The sequence below is a fragment of the Haplochromis burtoni genome, unplaced genomic scaffold (assembly GCF_018398535.1).
Source record: "Haplochromis burtoni strain Fernald_Lab_line unplaced genomic scaffold, NCSU_Asbu1 Contig_19, whole genome shotgun sequence".
In the NCBI taxonomy this organism is placed as follows: domain Eukaryota; kingdom Metazoa; phylum Chordata; class Actinopteri; order Cichliformes; family Cichlidae; genus Haplochromis; species Haplochromis burtoni.
The window spans coordinates 1247143-1268506 of NW_024582380.1; the positions used below are offsets into that span (position 1 = coordinate 1247143).

The following is a 21364-nucleotide window of genomic DNA, read 5'->3' on the forward strand; positions in this document are numbered from 1 at the left end:
GAGAGAGAGAGAGAGAGAGAGAGAGAGAGAGAGAGAGAGGGAGGGAGGGAGATAGAGAAGAAGAGCTATAAGATATGAATATGTGTGAGTCTGTGTCTGATGGAGCATGAAGTGTGTATGAGTGAGTGTTTTTTGTGCATGCATGCATAAGGATGAGAGGAATTACATAAGACTGTCCTAGTTGTGCGTTTTCCCTTTCTCTTGTTTTCTACCCCTTTCCTCCCGGACTCCCGCTCCCACCTCCCTGCCTTTCTGCTTCTTTCTCTCTCTTCCTCTTCCCTTCTCTGCCTCTCCATCTTTCGCTCTGTCTTGGTTGATACTTGCTGCAGTGTGTGTGTGAGTATGTGAGAGACCATGCATGTGCAGAGGATGCATTATGCAACCGTGCTCGGTGTGTACATGTGCATGAGATAGAAGGCGCGAGTCGATGAGGATGAAAGCACATGAGAGAATGGGAATAAGAAATGTGGTGGTGGTGCTGTTGAAGGAGGGGGATTCCGCCAGAGCTTAATCCGTTTGGCAGTGTACTATGTCTGGCTTTCTGTTTGACTGCTTTTAAATCTCACGCCAGCCAGCCACATAAGTTAACCTCCCTATAATCTGTGCTCTGGTGCTGGGGAGGCGTGTCAGATCAAGGTCCAGGGTGTCAGAGCTAGAGGAGCTGAGAGTAGCCGCACTGGTGGCCTTTTTGTCTCTCTGCTCGGCATTAATCCCGGGTTAGGACTATTAGTCTAATGATCAAAGAGGAGCACAAGTACAGCCCCAATATTGTCACTTGAGCTTTAGCTTGGCATGGCTCTATACACGGGATTATAAATGCACCTTTTCTCATTGTTTCTACCCCTAACCAACCTTTAAACCCACCCTCACTAAAACTCAAAATGCTGTTTGGTGCCTGAGCTGGGTATGCCATTACGTAACGTGAACATGCTGGCTAGAACATAATATTACTGTATAAACATAATACTAAGCAGACAAGGCGATCTTTAAATAAGTGACTCAGAAAAAAAGATGCAGGTGTGTGAGAGAGACAGCATCACATAGCCAGCTCGCCGAAGATTCTCCACCTTTTTCTTTCACACTGAATGAATCATAGGCTGTGAGCTGTACACACACACCGTGTGTATCACATGTGTGTATACTGAAGATCTCCTCTGTTCGTTTCGTAACTGTAATCTGGTAATTGCTCATTAGGACGTAGATCAGAAGATTATTTCATACAGGGTTCATCACTGCCATGGTAGTCACAAGCATACTGTAGCTGTAGTCTGTCTTCCATGTATGCCTGTTACATTTCAGCGTGTGTGCATGTGTGCTAGCATGTGTGTATGCACTACAAAGAGATGCTATGAAGGAGGATAAGCAGGGTAACAGTGTCTGTAAACCACCTGCAGTCAATCAACTAAGATTAGAAGGCAAAGATAAATGAACTTGCATGCGTGACCGAGCACACAAACAGCCTGAAATATAGTCAAGGTTTATTTAGAACAGGCAAGGTGAGGCAATGCTTTTTGTGAGTGCTGCTTGGATTGGGTAATGTTGTATGTATTAGGAATAGGCTTTAAGTGCAGTGTGGGGAAAAAATACAGCAGTTTTACAATTTTTCTTTTTTTGTTTGTTTCATTGATATCCAGGCAAATGTTACTGATAAAAAAAAAACAAATGGAAACTGTGCTCTGTAATTTAGACGTTAGAAAATGTCAACTGAACACCTCAGGCTGGCTAGTACGGCTGATGTGTTGTTCTGTCTGCGACGGTGTCTTGTGGGCATGCCTGCGGACGGACTGTGACAGGAAACAGTTTGTGCGCTGGATTGATGGAAGTGGCGACGTGGAACAATCTGATGAAATAATGTCTGTTTCACCTCCTCCAGCTAGGTCACAGCATCCCTTGCGGCCCAAAACCAATCTCAATAACTTTCTGTCTTCCTCTTTTTCTGCCTTTTTCTTTCTTCCTGTCATTTTCCCTGCTCTCTTTGCCTCCATCTTCAGTGTAAGACCTTAGCAGGGATATGCGATCACATCATCTCTCTGTCGTCAGACTCTCTGGTCTCTCAGTCTGCCCATCTGGAGGTGGTCCACCTTACCAGCATCATGCCAAACGAAGGCCTGGTGAGGACCTCTTTGAAGATGCACACAATCAAACAAACTAAGGCTGTTTTAAAACTGCATATATCAACAAGTACTTTATTTCGACAATCGATTAACTTATATTTGTACTGTGAAAGGCAACCTGTAGTTGCATAGCATCTTCTAACCTAAAAGTCTTCCAGGAAGCACTTATACAGCTCTTAATTTACATTTCCCAGGCTCCAGGTCTTGGTTTATTTTTTGCAAGTATCGTAAAACTGTAGCCTCATAGAAAGCCCAGTCAAGTAAGAGTGCAGAATTTGGACTGGCGGTTTGAGTGTTTTGGTGGTTCTTGGCTATCCGGAAACTTTGTGTTAGCGTTTCCTTTAAAATGATCCATCTGTACAGTTGAAGTCTCACAGCAAATATTTCCTAACTAGGTCTGAAGTTCTCACTTTTCAGGTCAAAGGATAAATATGCAGCACTGTGCAGAGGTCTTGAAAATGCCAAAGAAGTTCTAGACAAAAAACTTGTATCCTGCCATTGCGTGCAGTGCGTCCTGGACAAAAGCCAAACTGGTAGGCCTAAAAAACTATCTACAGCAGACGAGAAGTCATGTCCTTAAGAAATAGGAAAACCTCCAGCAAAGACCTGACAGAAGACCTGAGAAATGTATCTGGTCCTTCAGCTGATCCACCAACTGCTCACTGAAGCCTCATCAGAAATGGTCTATGTGGTAGGGTGACTGTCAAGGAAGGATGTAAAACAGAGAGAAACTGATAGCAAATTACACAAGAACTGGACTGAAAATATGTGGCAACAGGTCTGATGGAGTGATGAATCCAAACTGGAAATTTCTGTTCAAGTAATTTTCAACATGTATGTACACGGTGGAGGCTCTGTCGTGGTTTAGGCTGCATTTCAAGCCATTGGTGGTGTCTTATCTATCTATCTTCTTCTTCTTCTTTGATCCCTAGCTGGCGTTAGGCCTGGATCGGCTCCTAAGCCAATACGCCAATGGTGGATGCCAATGGATGTCGAATTTCCTTCACAACTCGTTTCCATGCATGATGATCGTTGGCGATTGTCCTGGCCTTGTCGAGATTTATTCTGCAATCTCTGACGTCATCTTCGACCTGTTTTAGCCATGTTTTCTTTGGTGCTATTTGTTGGATTCTCCACTGGGTGGGTCGTTTACAGCAGAAGAGTTGGTGTGGTAGTCGGCTCGCGTCCATTCGACACACATGGCCAAACCATCGCGATCTGCGTTTTTGAATTTGCTCCTCGATTGGTGGTTGGTTGTCGCACATCCGTCGGATGTCCTCATTGCGAAGGCGGTCTCGAAGTGATACTCACAATATCTGCCGAAGGCAACACATCTGGAAAACTTTGAGTTTGTTGAGGTCCACTTTGAGCACCGTCCACGTTTCGGATCCATAGAGTAGAATCGGCAGGATCAGTGTCCGGAAAAGGCGGATTTTGCTCGGGATGGAAATATTGGTTCGCTTCCGGTGTCTTGTCTATAAGGTGTCTGATTGGCAACAGCTTCATTTTTCAACGTGGCAATGATCCCAAACACACTTCTAGTACAGTAACAGCATACCTGTGTAGAAAATCACACAATGGACCTCTATCAGTCATGGATTGGCCTCTACAGAGCCTGGACCTCAATGTTATTAGAGCATTGTGGGATCATCTTTACAGAGAACAAAGCAAAGGGCAGTCAACGTGCAAAGAAGAGCTTTGAATGTCCTTCAGCAAGCCTGGAGAACTATTCCTGAAGACTACTTGTAGAAATTAGAATAAAGCTTGGCTAAGAGAGTTCATGCTGTATTAATCAAGTTTGTCAGTATTATGCAAACTCTGTTTTTCCCTTATTTTACCGTGTAAACCGCTCATGAACCGGTGCACCTATTTCCCATTTATCTAGCAAAATATAAAAACACGAGCGGCAGCTCAAGACTTTTGCACAGTACTGTACATATGATGTATTTCCCTGTGTACTCTTATACTAAATCCACCCTGCCTACCTGTGTTTGCTTGCGCTTCAGGGGATGTATATAAAATCAACATATGATGGACTCCATGTTATCACCGGAACCACAGAGAATGTGAGTTTTTGCTTCACTCATTTGAAAGGTTGATGCTCCACCAACCCCAATTTAACACCGATTTTGTTGCCTCAGTATTCGCCTAAATTTGTTTCCATTGTCTGTTTTTGTCCTCCATTTTTTGCCTCTGCAGTCTCCAGCAGATCAGTGTAAGAAGATCCATCCAGGGGATGAGGTGATCCAAGTCAACCACCAGACAGTGGTGAGCTAAAGACCTGCCAAACACAACACTGAAGGCATAAAAAATTACAGAAAAGGTCCTTTCCATTTGTTTCCACCGTGACTGCAGTCTTTTGTTCCCATTATGTGCTATGTTAAGAAGGTGCCAAGGTACATAATGTCTGCCGGCACCACCACTGCTGCCACCATGGTGCTTCCTGTCCTGTGCCTGTGTTGCTATATAGGCTAATTAGGCTAGAGGCAGGAGCAGATTATAGGGCAATTGTTAGAAGACCTTTATTCAGACCAGTGTGATTATCTGCTCACTCTTTCTGGAATTTCTTCCTATTGTCAGAAAAAAAAACCCTGAAGGAGGCATCCTGTTTGAAATGAGAGCCCATGTTCCACTTTCATGTGTGAAAAGCTGTATTCTGCCTATAACTCATCACATCAGAGAAAAGCAGAGAAATGGGCAGCCATTTTAAATGGAACGATGGCTTGTGAGGGCATGTGATTGAACGTGCCTATCTATTGCCTGTGCTGTCAGCTCGGGCACAAACAATTTGTTCCAGTGTTTATATGAGTTTTCTGAAGGGGGGAGTGTTGTGTCTGTGTGCAGACGTCTTTTGTCTGCTTTTTTCCCCATATGAATTTCCTTGTGCATCTTGATAGGTGTTGCTCATGCGAAAGCATGCATGCAGGGGCTTGGGAGCGGTTCTGATTGACATGTGAGGGAGGTAGGTGTTATCTCTGTCTCTCTCTCCTCGGGGTGACGGTGCAGATCGCACCCTGCCAGGCTCTCAGCTCCAACCCTTCATTACTCCCTCAGCTAGACCCTAACCACTCTGATACCTCACTCTGGGGTAGGAGATAAGCAGTGGGGGAAACAGAGGTGTGTGTGCGTGTACGGTAGGGGGGGCTGAAGCATTTGGGGGAGGCTGAGATGCTGAGGCAGAGCTGGGAGAGTTGGTGGGAGGGAGGAGGAAGTAAAGAGGGACTTGGGGAGAAGAGTAAGGGGATAAAAGAAAAAGAGAAGAGGGGGGGAGAGACAGCAGAGGGAAGTCTCCAGTCAACACAGCTCTTCGTTCAATCCCAAATTGAGCTGCTAAAGAGTAAAGACGGATACACACCACCAGTAAACTGTAACTGTCAACAGCAATTGATAAGTTCATCTTATCAGCCTTCAAAGTTAAAATTACATTAGTGTGAATATGGATCGTACAAATTCCGTTACATTATGGAATCATCATGTAGGCCTATTAAGCAACAATGCTGCCTTCGTGTCTTTGAATGAGGGTTTTTGGAGACTCACTTCAAAACAGGGAGTTGTTTTTTTTTAGCTCAGCTCGTTTTCTGAGGAAAAATGTGGAATTTGCTCAAATAAAAAACTGATTGTTTGAAGAGGCAGCATAATTATGTGGAGGTAATAGCATCTGGGAAAATAATGAAGACCCCTGGGATTTGAAAAAAGCTCTCCAGCAGCAGTTTATGCTCTGTTATTTTGGTAGGTCTCTCCCTGCTTCCCTTTGCTATCTGTGTATTTGGATAAGAGAGGAGACCTAAACTGGGCTGGTTACCAGTAGCTGTGTGAGCCCTTGTAGTTTACAATGCACTATGTTGCTGTGGAGCTTAAAGTCATGGAAGAAACAAAAGTTTAGCTCGATAAAAGTCGAGTTCAGCTCACTCGCAGTTTAGCTGCATAAAAATCAAGGAAAGGAAATCGAACCACAGTCTTATCAACTCAGCTTCAAAACTACAGACACGACAGGATTAGCTTAGCATAGCTAAGTCAGGTGGGGGCAGCGTTTGCTTCAACAAACAAGATATTGCACTAATTGTTAAACTTCAGAAGCACTGATATAAAGGGTTTTTTTTGTTTGTTTTTTTCTACATTTTGTCAGATTTGAGCTACCTGTTTCCACCATTTCCCAAGTGATTACACTAAGCTTGGCTAATTGTTGTGTGGTTATCACTTCATGCTAAACAGTTTGCTAGCAATCAGCTCAGCAGCCAAGCACAACAAGAATGTCCCAACATGTTGACGTTTTCCTACTATAAAAGAGGCCAAAATGCTTAAATGGTAAATGTTCTGTGAGCGTACACAGCTCTTTAAAGCTTTGTCTAAAATGAGTCGACTTTTATTTCAAATCAGGAGCTGATTAATGTATCGTAAACAAGATTTAAAATCTGACCAGAGATTCAAAGCTAGCTTTCGATGCTTGAAGGTGTTTAGATGACAGGAACTATTTGTTTCCACACTTCTGTTTGATAAATGTCCTTACCCCTCGCACAAGGATTTGAGCTCAACAGTTCACATCGGTAAATTACAACACAGATGAATGGCACCAGTTTTAGCGTGTCCAGGAATAACCCCTTTTTGGTTTAAGTGGCAGGAGAGAACAGACAGCAGTAACTCACTTTGACCCAGGCTCTTCCTGCATTTGAACACTGACTGAACTCAGAGCTCTGAACTGGAGAGGGGGAAAGTGGACGCTACAGGCTGACACAGGCCATCATTATGTCAGGAATAAGGTCAGAGCAGCTCTGTCTCTGTGTGTGGCTGAGTGTGCATGCGAGTGTATGTGGCCTCTGCGGACATTTACAGTGGCTGAGACCAGTGTAGCCAATCAATGGCCTGACGACTACTTCGAGCTCTGGAGACAGGCTGGCCAGAATTGCTGCAGTCAGCACTCCTTTCTCTCTCTCTTTTCTGCATTCCTTAGGCCTAACTATACTGACTAAGCAACCCTCTATTTAAATATGACACTTGTTTTAGACCAGTGGGGCCACTGTGGTCAGTTTTTTGCTTTACTTAAGGCTACAAAGTTTAGCATTCAAACACTGTGTTGCAGCTTGTATGTTTGCAACTATTAAATCGGAACATTTTTCCCTTTTAGGTTAGACGTGCTTGTATTAGACTACATCGAATCTTAGCTTTGAGTTAAATAGCAAACTCTGAACTAATTTGGTAACTAGTTTCAGAAATTGCAAATTAGAGGTTTATTATAGATGGTATTACATGCACACCTGTGGGTTCTTTCCGGGTAATCTGACTTGCTCCCACAGTAAAAATGCATATTGGTTTAATTGGAGATTCTAAATTGGCCATAGGTGTGAATGTGACTGTAAAATGTTTTCTGTCTCAATTTGTTAGCCCTGCCACAAACTGGCAACCCTGCCTTTTGCCTTATGACACCTGGCATAGGCTACAGCAACCCTGTGACACTGAGTGCAGAAGAAAACGGACTGAAAGTCAACTTGGCTGGAAATCATGCTTGGAAAGTTTTCGGATAAGGCCAGGCACTAGTGAAAAATAAACTTAGCTGTCCATCACTGCGTGTCAACTAACCAATTTTGACCAATCACATTAACAAATCTTACAAGACAGACATACCAGAGAGTGAAAGCAGGTGATATTTTGAAAGCTAGCAGGTACTATTTAGGTAGGTATGAAGTTAGCATGTTAGATAATTCTATCTTTGTAGGGAATATTTGTGTATAACATGAATGGAACTGGCTGGCAGTGATGATATCTATCTATTGGACATTTAAAACAGAAGTTCCTGACAGGATGCTGGTTTGTCTAAGCTGTATACTAGAGCTGCTCCAGTGACTTTTCTAATAATTTCTTTCATACTATTATTACTCTCTGTCTGGAAAAAAAAAATGTATAATATGTCCTAGAAACATACACTCTTTTGGACAAGCAGTATCAAAAGCATGTGTGTGGTGGTTTGCAGCAGCAGTCAGTCCTATATCTGCTGCTGTGCATGGTGGTTTTCCACAGCAGATTCAGATGAGCCTGATTCATTGTGTAGCAGTTTGCAGCAGTCGTTTCGGGAGCCTGATATGTGTGCTTCTCAGGTGGGCTGGCAACTGAAGAACCTGGTGAATGCTCTAAGAGAGGACCCATGTGGAGTCATCCTCACGCTGAAGAAAAGGCCCCAGAACACCCTGAGCTCCACACCAGCTCTGCTCAGGAACGTCCGCTGGAAACCACTGGGCCTGCAGGTAAACACCAGCACAACTCACAGACGCATTAATGTCTCGCATGCTGACCGGACAAACGGTCAGACTCAGTTTGAAGAATTACTGTGACTAAAATGTGAACGGAGATGTCAGAAACTTGTATTACTTGTATTACTCCCCTTCTGTTTAGTCTCATGCATCCTTATCAGCACACTCGACAGCTACAGTGTAAATTCACATGTAGTAACCTGTGTAGTACTTCCATCTTTGACTCACTCTCACTCTTGCTTTTACTGTCCACACTCTGCATTCTGCTCCTGGCATTTTAAACGAATATTGTTTTAAAAGAAACTTATTCCCTGATTGACCTTGTATCAGTCCTTCCGTTGAGTATTTAAGAAATCTTTTTTACCATTTGCCACACTGCTGGCAGCGTTCAAAGCCATTCACAAATGCGTAGGCAGCTAATGCTCAACCTGAAGAGAATTTAGGCATACAGAAGGCTTGCTTTTTTTTTGTTAAACAGCAATAATGCTAAAAAATCATAGCAGTGGAGAGTAAACTACCTAATTAAATCTGCACTTTATTTCGATCTTGTGTAAAGGATGTAAATAGCGCAACGTGGCCTAAAGTTTTATGCTGGAGAGAAAGAGTTTAGGCAACAAAAGGTCATCCGAGGGGTCCCCATCCCACTCCCCTCCTGCTCACATTCAGATTTATTGAGACTTTAGTCCCGATTCATTCAACCTTTGCCCCAGAGATCGTCTCGTTGTCAAAGACGAGTAAATTTTTAATGTACTGTAGATCTTAAAGGTGGAACGCCTGTTTGAAGTCTCGCAGCTCGTAGTGGGTGTACACATTTCACTTAAGGGCAAATACTTTGTTAATCTGTCACTCGCCACCCAGAAATATCACTGAGCAATTTAGGCACACAGAAAGAACGAGCTGTGCCGAGACGGACGGAGGGGTGAGGCGAGGGCTAGTCTGATGCTGCCTGAGTGCTCTCTGAAGCGCCAAATGTTTTGTCAAGATCCTGTGTTGCACGGCTGCTATTTTTATCTCAGCATCAGGCTAATTCATTTACATGCTACATGTATGCTTTGATCTCTGTTCAGCTGCTCTTTAGCTTTTTGAGGGTTTTTTTTGTTTGTTTTTATTTTTTCGTATGCTCCTTTTTTATTCTGTGCTTTCTGTGAGCATATAACTGCATTATTAGGTGGCATGCATGCAAGTGTATATTTATGCAGAACTTGCAGCTTCTGGGTAGCGATGTGCAATAGCGCTCAACTTCATCACCACAAGGTGAAAGATCATAACAAGGTAAAAGACTCTTCTCGTTTCCAGGTTGCTGCCTTGTTATCACGGCCCCCGAGTTGTCATCAGGAGCCTATTGTTATATTTATGCAATAGCAGGGGATTGTGGGAATTCTACTCTGATGGACTGCTTAGACATAAACGCGCCATGAGGGGCCCAGATCAGAGCGCAGAGATATCTGCTGGAGAAGAGAAGAAAGGAGTGTTTTAGTTTTGTTCTCTCTCAGAAAGACTGGATCTCTTAATTATTCATAAGCAACTACAGGCAGCTCCACTGGCTCTGAAACAAGAGCTGCTACTCAGCAAATACTGTAGATAATTCACTGAATCCAAAATATCTTGCTAAACAGCCTGTTTGTGTGTGAGCATGTGTGTGTGTGTGCGGTGGAGAGAGGTGGGTGTGCGCACATTGCTGAGCTTGGCCGCATGCACGCTTGTCCATCTGGGTGTCGGAGCAAGTGTGTTACTGTACGTGTTTGTGCATGCATGCGGAGAGATGATTCCCCGTCATCGGACCCGTTGCTCCTTTGAGAGGCGAGGGAACTGGGTCACTTCACTCTGTAAGCGCTGGTTTTTGGATGCATTACTGTACATGCACGCTTCCAAATCAAACACACATAGAGAAGACATGCGCACTCGCACCTCTGAGCTCAGTTTTGGAGGATGAATTGTAAGGGCTGCAAAGTTTAGCTGAAATGTGGCAAATGTACAGCTGGATTATAACTGAATCCACAAAGGAAACAATTTATCTCGGCATGTTATCATGTGATTCCAAGCTCCCGAAATCCTTCCATGGCAACGTCTTTTATTCTACTAAATAATGACATATCTCTCTCCTTTGCTCTCTCTCTCGTTCTTTCTATGTGTGTGCCGGTTTGTGAGCAGCAGGAAGGAGTAAAAGCAATTTGATGATTCACTGTCATTACATGTGAAAGGGTTTTAAAAGAGAACACGAGGATTACCGTGATGATGCATACCGCATGCGTGCATTCTTGCATGAATGTCTTCTGGGCTGCTGCAACATGTATGTGTTACTGAGAGCATCCACGTCACAGGTCACACATGCGCCACACGTTGTCTGTGACCCTGCTTTCACAAACCTGTTACATGCTCAGACATATAAACCATTACTCTTGATAAAAACCTGCTATTTTGAGCAACATGTATTGGCAGTGAAGCTCTTAATTGATTGGCTAGCTGAGTGCGAGGGAAGTTATTGATTTCTATTATTTTTTTAATAATCACAAGTCGTTCTTTTGGTCTGTTATTGTGCTGTGTGGTGTTTTCAGCTCCTAGTTTCATACTCAGTGCAGTCATATGAGTGGTATCAATCTCTTCATCTAACTAGAGGCATTAAAGCAAATAATTACATTTCTCCAAATGTCACACTGTTAATTTGACACATCGGTATATGCCATTTCTATTTTTTCCACATGGGCTTGCTTTAAATATAGTCACTGGCCACTTCATTATGTACACTTTGCTAATACTGGGGGGGATATTGGGCCATACTGACATGATAGCTTAAAACATTTGCAGCAGATTCTTGCACATCCTGTCCGCCGCATCCCCCCAAAAAACGGATCCATTTGAGCTTTTTGACACGGTGGGTTATCCAGCCATCAGGAGATGGGTACACTGTTGTCACAAAGGGATAGACATGGTCAGCAAGAATCCTCAAATAGGGCTGTGACATTTAAACAATGCTCAGTTGATAGTTAGGGGCCAGGAGAATATCTCTCATATTATTAAACCATGAGCTGCCTGAACCATTGATGCAAGGCAGGATGGATCCATGTTTTCTCATTGTTTCACACCAAATTCTGTCCCTGCCACTCCGAGTGTTGCAGCAGAAATCAAGACTCATGAGACCCGGCTGCATTTTTCCAAACTTCAATTATCCAGGTTTGGGGAGCCTGTGCAATTTGTAGTCTCAATAGCTTGTTCTTAGCTGAAAGAGTGGCATCTGCTTCAATGCTCGACGTGTTGTGCGTTCAGAGATGCTCTGCTGTATAACTTGGTTGTATACAAGAGATTATTTGAGTAGCATAAACAGCCATGCCAGGTTCAATGTCACTTAAATCACTTTTCTTTCCCATTCTGATGCTTGATTTGAACTTCAGCGGGGCACCTTGACCATGCCTAATTCCTAAATGCATTGAGTTGCTGCCATGTGATTGGCTGATAGATAGATTTTTGCATTAACAACCAGCTGAACAGGTTTATATAATGAACGGACATGAGTGTCCCTCTGGGTCACAGTATGGCTTATTTATCATTATTTATCAGTCACTGTAGCTTATAACTTCTGTGCTTATGATTGAATGTTTATTATTTCAGCACATTTTTGGGGGGCTAGATTTGTCTGTAAAGGTTATAGCTGAGTTTAAGTTTAGATTAGTACTGTATTTTTCGGACCATAAAGCGCACCGGATTATAAGGCGCGTTAAGCAAAACAAAACAGTCAGATAAGTCAAACTTTACTCAACTCATTCTTCTTGCTTCCTCCACTTCCCTATCATTGATTCATTAATGCAGCTGCTCTATTCCCATGTTGTTGCTCAGTTGTTCTCGTGACTGAAGTTTGGTCTGTTTACAGCATCTTGCCATGCGATTGCATTTGTCCCTAACCATCGGGAACCCTCATGTTAACTTTTAATCGGGTGTGAAAGAATTGCTGCACATTTCACATATGTCAACATACTGATTGTTATCAAGAACACAAATTACTTGTGTGATATTTACACATCATGTGGAAAATGTGAAGGTGTGATGACAGTTTAGTTCTAGTCAAAACATGTTTATTGTGCTGATCGAACAGAAATATTGGTGCAGATCTAAACTGTCCTCTCTCCGTGAGCCTGGTTCTGCTGGAGGTTTCTTCCTGTTAAAAGGGAGTTTTTTCCTTCCCACGTTTGCCAAGTGTTTGCTCATAAAGGGTCATATGATTGTTAGGGTTTTCTCTCTGGGGCGATCGTGGCTCAAGAGTTTGCCTTGTAATCGGAAGGTTGCCGGTTCAAGCCCCGGCTTGGATAGTTTCGGTCATTGTGTCCTTGGGCAAGACACTTCACCTGCTGCCTACTGGTGGTGATCAGAGGGCTCGGTGGCGCCAGTGTCCGGCAGCCTTGCCTCTGTCAGTGCGCCCCAGGGTGGCTGTGGCTACAACGTAGCTTGCCATCACCAGTGTGTGAATGACTGGATGTGTAAAGCGCTTTGGGGTCCTTAGGGACTAGTAAAGCACTATACAAATACAGGCCATTTTTTATTGTAGGATCTTTACCCCACAATATGAAGTATCTATATAAATAAAACTGAATTGAGTTGAATATGGCGTTACATAGCTTTATTCAATGGCATTATGTTGTTATTTTGATACACCAAAGGTGACTTTCCTGATATTTCAGCCGGGTCAAATACTGCCATTTCATTAAAGTGTGTAATATCAGAAATTACACACAAGGTGTCTTTTTGTGCCAGTGTGGGCGTCACCTGTTTTGAGCCAGTTCCACAGTCTCACTGTAAAGGACTGCTTGGTGTCGCATTTTACTATATTAGCACTTTTTTAAAAAACTTGTCTACAACCAAGGAACAGGCAGGAAACGACACTCTGACATATCAGGCAGTGCAGCAGTGTTTGACATCCGGATGAACGATAAACGGCATGGCTTCCTGTGAAACATGGACGCTTTTTATACTCTAACACACCAAATTGTCTGCAGTGGATAAGGCCTATTGTGACTTGAAAATTACAGGCTCACTGAACTTAACTCAGTAAAAGAATCCAAGGAATGGTAAAACATTCAATTTAATAACTCCCCTTTTTTGAAACATTCTTAAGCGTTTAAGGCCTTTACTTTGTCAAGTGTGTGTGTGTGTGTGTGTGTGTGTGTGTGTGTGTGTGTGTGTGTGTGTGTGTGGGCTAGGAAAATTGGTCTGGGAAAGGTTTTAGTGGTAGATTCTTAGGTAGTCTAGAGTGGACACAGCGGGGGTCAAATGCTTTAAGTGTTGTTTTAACAGACTAGAATTTCTCCTGCTGTGTTACTCCCATCTCTCCCTACTTCTACCCCCAATCCCTTTCCCATGCAGGGAGCAGTGGGCTGTAATCACTAAATTACTGTTTTCAGACTCAGTTCGAGTCACCAAACTGCACAGCTCCCCCACCTCTTTCCCTCTTTGTCTCTCGTGCTCTCTCTCACTCTCTAGCACTCTTTCCCTTTCTCTCTTTGTCCTATTTCATTTGCTCTCTCATGTCGTTCTCTTCCCAGCTCGCCTTCATTATTTATCGTGAAGCCGTCTTACTGTAAGCTGCCTTTATGAGTGGAGGGCTGTGCGGGAGAGAGAAGAGGAAGACAGAGGCAGCCTGGGGGATAGAGGCGAGGGAGAGAGAGGGGAGAGGAGAGGATGGAAAGTTTGGAATATGAAATGAATTTGATTAATACGCTGCTGATGAAATGATGAAACCACGGGCTTTCGTAATGGGAGCACTGCCCACTTTGCCGTTGCTCAGGCTTCATATCTGTTTATCCATTCTGTCTTCACTTGTGTCGTCTCCGTCTAAAATGGAGCGTACTCCTCTGACAGTAAAACACTTAATTTTTCTAAATCTGTAAGCCTCTTCCTCAGGGGTGGAGGGGTGGCGGCGCGAGCTAAGCATTTGCCACCCCCGACTGTTTTGTCTGAGAATTAATATAATTTGTTTAAAAACTTGGACTGAGTCGCAGTGACATCAGAGGTGAGGCATCCTCTCCTCACGGAGGACTCCGTGACAAATGAGTGTCCTTGAGTCAAGCATAGGTAGGAGGCTACACTACTTTCCCTCTGTCCCCGCTTTTTCTTGTGGCACGGGATGCAGGGAGGGGTTTACAGAGGGGTGAGAACCGAGGAAGAGCAAAGAGAGCATGGGAGAAGGAGGGGTTGTCATGGGAACAGACGTGGAGAGGCCTGTGTGAAAGAAGAGGCTTGAGACAAAATGACAGGGTGGTGAAGTGACTGAACTTGGGGTAGGCAGGTATTTAAAAAGGGAAAAACAACATAGGCGACATGACAGCGGTGTGGAGATAACGCTCTTGTTTGTGATTCGCTCTTAAAACAAATGCCAGGTGCAGCGCGAGCAGGATATCACAAATAAAAGGCTCCATTCCCTTGTAGGACGGTAAACTGTGTGCTTGTTTGTTTTTCTGTGAAGCAGGGAAAGCTCTAATGCTCACTTACTGCAGGTTGTGCTCTGAGATCCCTCACCATCCTCCCATTAAAGACTCGTCCTTTCTCTCTGTTCTTCTTTTCTCTCTCTTCAGCCGGTCCCGACCAGCCCCACCAGCACCTCACCTACACCCGGTGGAACTTTGGGCATGTCCAAAATGGATGCCCCCAGCATGCAGGACGTCTATATCCTCTCTCCTGTTTCCGGACTCTATAGCACCAGGTCAGCCTCACATACAGGCAGATGCCTGATGATGACCATTACATTGATTATTATGATACGACGATGATGAGTACACTCATGACAGCGGTGATGACAAGCTGTGCTGTCTCTCCCCAGGGAGGAGATGGGTCTGATGTCATGTGACGACATCAGCCGCTACAGCGTTAGCTCCCAGTCGGGCTCTAAAGGTTCAGAGGCGGTCAGTTACTACCTGGACCAGGACAGCGGTCAGTACTTCTCCTTGCTGGAAGGAGATGGACCGCTGGGACCTGACTATGACAGGGGTCGCAATACGGGGGTTCGTCGGCGAGATAAGACCCCTACCCATGGTAAGAGGTCGAGCGTGACCAGGCGGCTTGGATGGAGCAGGAATGGCTCTGGGTCTGTGTTTGTAATGGAAAAAAAAATCATGCTTTCTCCCACAAGCTCTCTCACCTTTTCTTTTCACCATGCTCTCAGAGCTCCTCCTTATATGTTTGTTCATCACCCGCTTCATGGCTCTGCTCCTTTGTGTCATTTTCCGGCGGACACATGTGCCAAAAGCAAAACAAAATCACACGCCAAACAGTCAATCCAAATAAACTGTCTCCAGCTCCCTGTCTGCCCCACCACCTGTGTCCACCCTCGTTCCAGATCACTTCCAAAGCTTCCTGTAATGCACCCTTCCTCTGAGTTTATTCAGGCACAGCTATATGGCATGCAGGATGAGGGTCATTGAAGCTGAGTCAGAAGGCAACATTACTTTATCATCTCTTTAGCGAGGCAGTCTGAGAGCACAGTGGCAAAATGAAACTAATATTAGCGATTACATATGCAAGAATGTCCTCGTATGTTTCATGTGTCGTTTTGTGCCAGGCAAAACAGCATGACAAATCTTTACCAGGATGGTCGCTGAGAAAGAAATGATGGGTTAAAAAAATACCTGTCATGTCAGACATGAGTGCAACAGTATATACTTTAGCAATGTCAATAGCAGCTAACATGCTAGCATGGATATCTATACTATAGTGGAATATGCTAGCATTTTCTATACCTCCAAAGGCAAAGAGAGGGGATTGCTAAATGAAGTTGCAGGACCATGGCATTATGAACAGACAACATGCCTGATTTGAATTTAATCAGTTTCCCTTTCAAAGTCATCTTCTCGTGCACCTCTGGGCCACTTCCAATGCAGCTGCTATTTTTAGATCGATGTTTGTTTTGTCTCTTCTGCACTGTGCACTTTGTGATCTCACCGTGGACCTCGATTTTTGTAGGAAGAAAACATAAAATTTTTGCTTCAAACTGAGCTGTCATCACTGGTGAAAGAAAGTGACCTGTGATACTGTTGGGTGTGTTTGGTTAGAGTTCAAGGTTTCAAGCACAACCAGGAGCATCCTCGTGGTTTTTTGCCTTGTTATGCACAGGTTGTGCAAAGTGACATGTAAAGCTATAAACCCAGCTTTCAACTGCCACATCCTGGAATACCTGCCGCTGAATATAGCTGAGTTTCTACGGTTTTTCAGTGGATGACAATAAATCTTATACCATTATGAAACATGTTTATTAACCCTTAAACGGGGAAACAGTTTATTCTGCTACTGATTCTTGTTTGGTGTCGTTTCTTGGATTGGATGATTAAAGTCTGAGATAGTGGCAATTTAACAGTTTATTCGTTTAACAAAGGGGGCCTCAGTAGCTGTGGATAAACCGAACACACGCACAAACGCCTGAGACCTCCTCCTCATGATGGCCACCAGCTTGGCCCCACACTGCTGTGAGATGGCATCGTGAGTCACCCAGCAGGGTTGTGTTGTTTACAGAATATTTGTGGCCAACATTGTTTGGCATCGGCAGGAAGGATCTCGCACGTTTTCAGGTATTAGTACTGGACTGCAAATGATTGACAAAGCAGCCAAAGTCCTAAGAAAAACTTTGATAGACCTCAAGAAAGGCTGGAGAACTATTGCTCAAGGCCACTTTTAAAAATTGCACAAAAATCTGACTCCTTGGAAGCAAAATATAAAGAAATGAGTGACTCAAGACACCGTCAAGCTTTGTTGAAATACGAATGAAATTAAGTGACAACAAAATATAAATTCAGCCTAATTACGGGGCCTTACTCGACACTCGCCTTGCAAGCTGTGTAAGTCCCCCGAGAGTCTGCCCAACCCCCTACCTGCACACACCTTCGCTCCCACCTGTCTGCCCCACCAGCTGTGTCCCACTCTGTCTCTTAGTTGCTGCGTCCTGCAAAACACCCCACCTCCAGTTCCTCCCCCATAGCAGACTATCTGATTGATGATTGGTACTTCCAGGTGACCTCAGACCCGTTTCCATGCCTCCCGAATATAACTGGATGGCCGAGGCCAAGGAACCCAGCATGGGCAAGAGAGGGAGCCGAGGTACACACACACAAACACCTATACATGCTAAAGCACAGCCCTCACACACACTGTTCAGACTGGTGCTTTGCTTCATACTCAGCTCAACACATTTCAGCTCATCTTCTGGTTATCCATGGTGGTGTGGTTGTGTGAGGATACATATCTACCAGGTATGTATCTGACAGGGTGAAAAACGAACATAAATGCAAAGCGACTGCATTTATACAGCTGCCCTGGAAATGTGGATATTTCAATGTTCCCAATTTTACCCAGCTTCACCTTTTTTTGCGGCAAGACTCAATTTGTATTCAGCTGGGGATCCACAACTCTGCCATCAGAGAGTCTATGAATAATATTAAAGCACAATACAAATGTTGGGGTTCTGCCCTTCTCCCTCTCCTTCTCGTTCTCTCTGTAACTTTTTCGTTTTCTAATATTTAAGTGTTCGGATAAGAAGCAAATTAGGTAAGATGCATTGTCTATGTGGAGCCAAAGCAGTATAAAACTTTCTGTGACCAACAAGATTTAGTTGTTGTGGTGCCTCCCAAATCAACATAATCACTGCAGACAGATTAGATGTATGTCCCCAGCTGTGGCGCCATATCAGATGCAACAGCTCTGAGGCACTTTTATCCTTTTCTGTTGGGTTTTTATCTGTAAGGGTCTATTCAGTCTTGTCTGTTTCTGCTCTGCTCAGGGCTTCTCCTTTGGCTCTTATATGCTATCTCCCCCCCTCTGTGGTTTTCCTCTTACTGTCATCCAATCTATCGATCCTGTCCATCATCTAATGTCCATGTCCCTTCAATCCCCCTCCTCTTCCATACAGATTCAGACAACTCCCTCCTGCGCTACCTTAGTGACGACAAGATCCTGGTGATCGAGGAAGAACCCGAGGGTCCGAGCAGAGAAAGCCGCCGGGATTCCACCAGACGCTCGAGGCGTAAGAGCCGTAATCCCAGCAGCCCTAGTTTTCCCATCAGCCCCTCCATGCTGTCCTCCACCCTGCGCCTAGACCAGCCACCTGAAGCTTTGCCTGTAAGTACATTAGTTTTGAACGTTTATTGTTGCCTTTAAATACAGGGCGAGTAAGTTTTATCCACCTTCATCAGGACACAAGCTATTTTAAAACAGACTGTGTCCAAGTGAAACAACTGTCCCATGGTCAAACCAATTTAGACTGACATTCTTGATAGAGCCTTATAGTCATATGGAGAACATATAAAGGAGCCAAAGAGAGGGGAAGTCCACTTTGCTGTCAGCACAAAATTCAAAAGCCAGCATCTGATGGCATTTGTAGACATTAATGAATGCATGACATTTGTGAAGGCACCATTAATCCTGGACGTATACAGAATTTTTGGAGCAACACATGCTGTCATCAAGATAATGTCTTCAAGACATGTTGAGGAGGTAATCTATCCATTTAAATCAGCTGTGTTGGATCAAGGGCACATCTAAAACCTGCAGGACACCGGCCCTTGAGGCCTGGAGTTCCCCCACCCCTGGTTTACACCATTGTTAGGATTTACTGGTCTTAGGACTAGGTTTTTCTAAGACAGGGTTAAGAAACGCACTGAAACAAAACACCAACATGTTACCTTCATTTTTGTAAACTTTAATGCTTGTGTATTTCTAGCCAAACCTTTCTCCTTATTATCAAACATCAGATATGTCTGGAAATTAAGTATCAAGTGCTAAAATGATCAGAAAATAAGCAACAAGCAACAAAAGTTTGGAGAAACAGAAAAGAGTTTCAGAAGCGAAGCAGAAAAATAAATAAGATTAATAAACTATCAAAATCAAAGATGTAAATGAAAAATCTTCAGAGGAACCACTGAGTGTAGCGGAAGCTTTATTATTAGTGAATAACACGGCACAAAGCTGATCAAAAGCATTAAGTCATAACTACAATTGCTTGTTCTTATCATCAGAGGCATCTGGGCCTCTGAGAAGGACAGATCGCGGTGTTCGCACCTTCTGACATGCTGTCGGTTGTGTTTGTGTGCATTTGTCAGGTAGAGGACACAGAGGAGAGCGACAATGATAAGTGTTATTGCACGGCCGTCAGCATCGCCCATGACGAGAAAGACAGTGACACCGAAGCACTCCCCTCCATAGCTCATATGTTTCTCCCGTGCGCAACAAGCTCACGTGCACGCGGCTACGCGCAAAACAAACGAGCATACAAGGAGGGCATTTGTATGCAGGGTAGCCATCTCACGACTCATCCTAACTCATCCTAATATCCCCCATCTCCTCAGACACGCCTGGGTCTAAATAGGAGTTTATTCTGAATAAACACACACGCTCCCGTGCGCACACACAGGAGCACGTATCCCTGTGAGTAGGTGTATGACTCAGCATCAGCTAGACCAATTACAAGCTCAACTGACAGACTGTGCTTAAAACACTACGCACGCAAACACAAACGCGCACACACACCACACGGCAAGCTAACAGCTTAGCTCACACCGGCCCTCTCTAACCCTCTCGGCTGCGTGTTTCTCACGGTGGTGAGTCATACCTGTTTGGTGGGACATGAAGTATACCATCCTGCACTAACAAGCATATGCTAACCTAAATGACCCGTGGGTTTTGTCTGTCTCATTTCCTCTGTCTGATTCGTTTCTATCATAGCAACAGTTTGGCAAATGTCACACAAACTGAACGGCAGACATTTAGAAGATTTTTTGTTTTGTTTTGTTTTTTAGTTTTTGCACATTTTTTACAGTGCATGCCATTAGATTGCCCATACAGGTGAAGTATTCTTCATATCATGTACTGTAAGATGTGCAGTGTATAAGGCTAGCAAAAGAACGTGCAACAGTACTTGTGTTGCAAAATCTCCTGGAAGACTGCAAGGATTATGAGATAATGAAACCCCGACTGAGCCCCTGCTCTCCAGCAACAAATGCTCCTAATGATCTCGTCGCACTGTGGCTCAGGATCTGAGGATCCCTTGAGCACAGAAAGCTTCACAAGTAGTCCCATTTGTTTAAGAAGAATATTTTGTGATAATGGATTTTTAAAAAATAGATGTTTTTAAAGGACACCACAAGTGAATTCACTGAGCTGCAACTAGATTTTTATAGTTAGGTCCATACGTGTTTGACATTGTCACAATTTTTGTAATTTTGCCTCTCTACACCACCTCGGTGAATTTTAAATCCAACAGGCTAAATGTGGTTGAAGTGTGTCCTTCAACTTTATTTCAAGGGTTTTTTACAAAAGTACTGTATTAACTGTTCAAAAATTACAGACATTTTTCCACGCAGACCTGCATTTTCAGAGGCCTAAAAGTATTTTGGCAATTCACTGACAAGGGGTTTTGCTGCCAGATGATCTTCCTTCATTATTCCATAAACAATTAGCCAAATTATAGATTAGTATTGATCTTATGTGTTCAAGGGGTATTTGGTAGCTTTTCCCTGAACTCTTAATATGAGGTACAAAGAGATGTTAATGCACATGAAGGAGGGCCTTATTGGGCTGAAAAAACTGTTTAGGAAGATGGGAAAAAGCTTCTAGTACAATCTGGTTATTCTTTAATATAAGGAATGCATTGGAAAACTCAGCAAGAAAGACCACAGGAGACAACTAAAGACTGGAGGTTTCTTTACTTGGTTGGCTTCACAACCTCTAACCAAGTCAAGAAACCTCTTGAGGAGGAAGGTGTGTCATTGCCAAAGTCTACAATCAAGAGATGCATTCATGAATAGAAATACGGAGGGTTTAACACCAAGGTGAAAACCACTGATTACGCATCTAAGAGAACATCTAAAAGAGTTTGACCACATCCTCCGTCTAACATGGTGGAGTCAATATTATGTCATGGCCATGTATGGACACCAGTGACCCAGACTAGTGTTTATTGATGATGTGACGTCTCATAGAAACAACGGGGTGAATTGTGAAGTGCGCAGGGCTGCTCACTCTCTCCTCATATTCAGTCGA

General features: G+C 43.8%; 1 protein-coding gene across 6 annotated transcripts in view; it reads left to right on the top strand.

Annotated features, from left to right (window-relative positions):
* si:ch211-26b3.4 (connector enhancer of kinase suppressor of ras 2) overlaps window positions 1-21364 on the top strand; it is a 64063-nt gene that overhangs the window by 25345 nt on the left and 17354 nt on the right. For 4 of the 6 annotated variants that reach the window (XR_006054093.1, XR_006054092.1, XM_042218456.1 and 1 more), the window contains exons 6-13: window positions 1992-2111; window positions 4121-4180; window positions 4314-4382; window positions 8204-8350; window positions 14917-15044; window positions 15162-15373; window positions 17342-17428; window positions 18237-18445. Coding sequence is in view for 4 of the 6 variants with exons in the window: in XM_042218456.1 (XP_042074390.1) it covers window positions 1992-2111; window positions 4121-4180; window positions 4314-4382; window positions 8204-8350; window positions 14917-15044; window positions 15162-15373; window positions 17342-17428; window positions 18237-18445 (1032 nt within the window). In the remaining 2 variants the exon portion in view is untranslated. The remainder of the gene's footprint in view (window positions 1-1991; window positions 2112-4120; window positions 4181-4313; window positions 4383-8203; window positions 8351-14916; window positions 15045-15161; window positions 15374-17341; window positions 17429-18236; window positions 18446-21364) is intronic. The other 2 variants (XM_042218458.1, XM_042218457.1) reach the window with 2 other exon arrangements.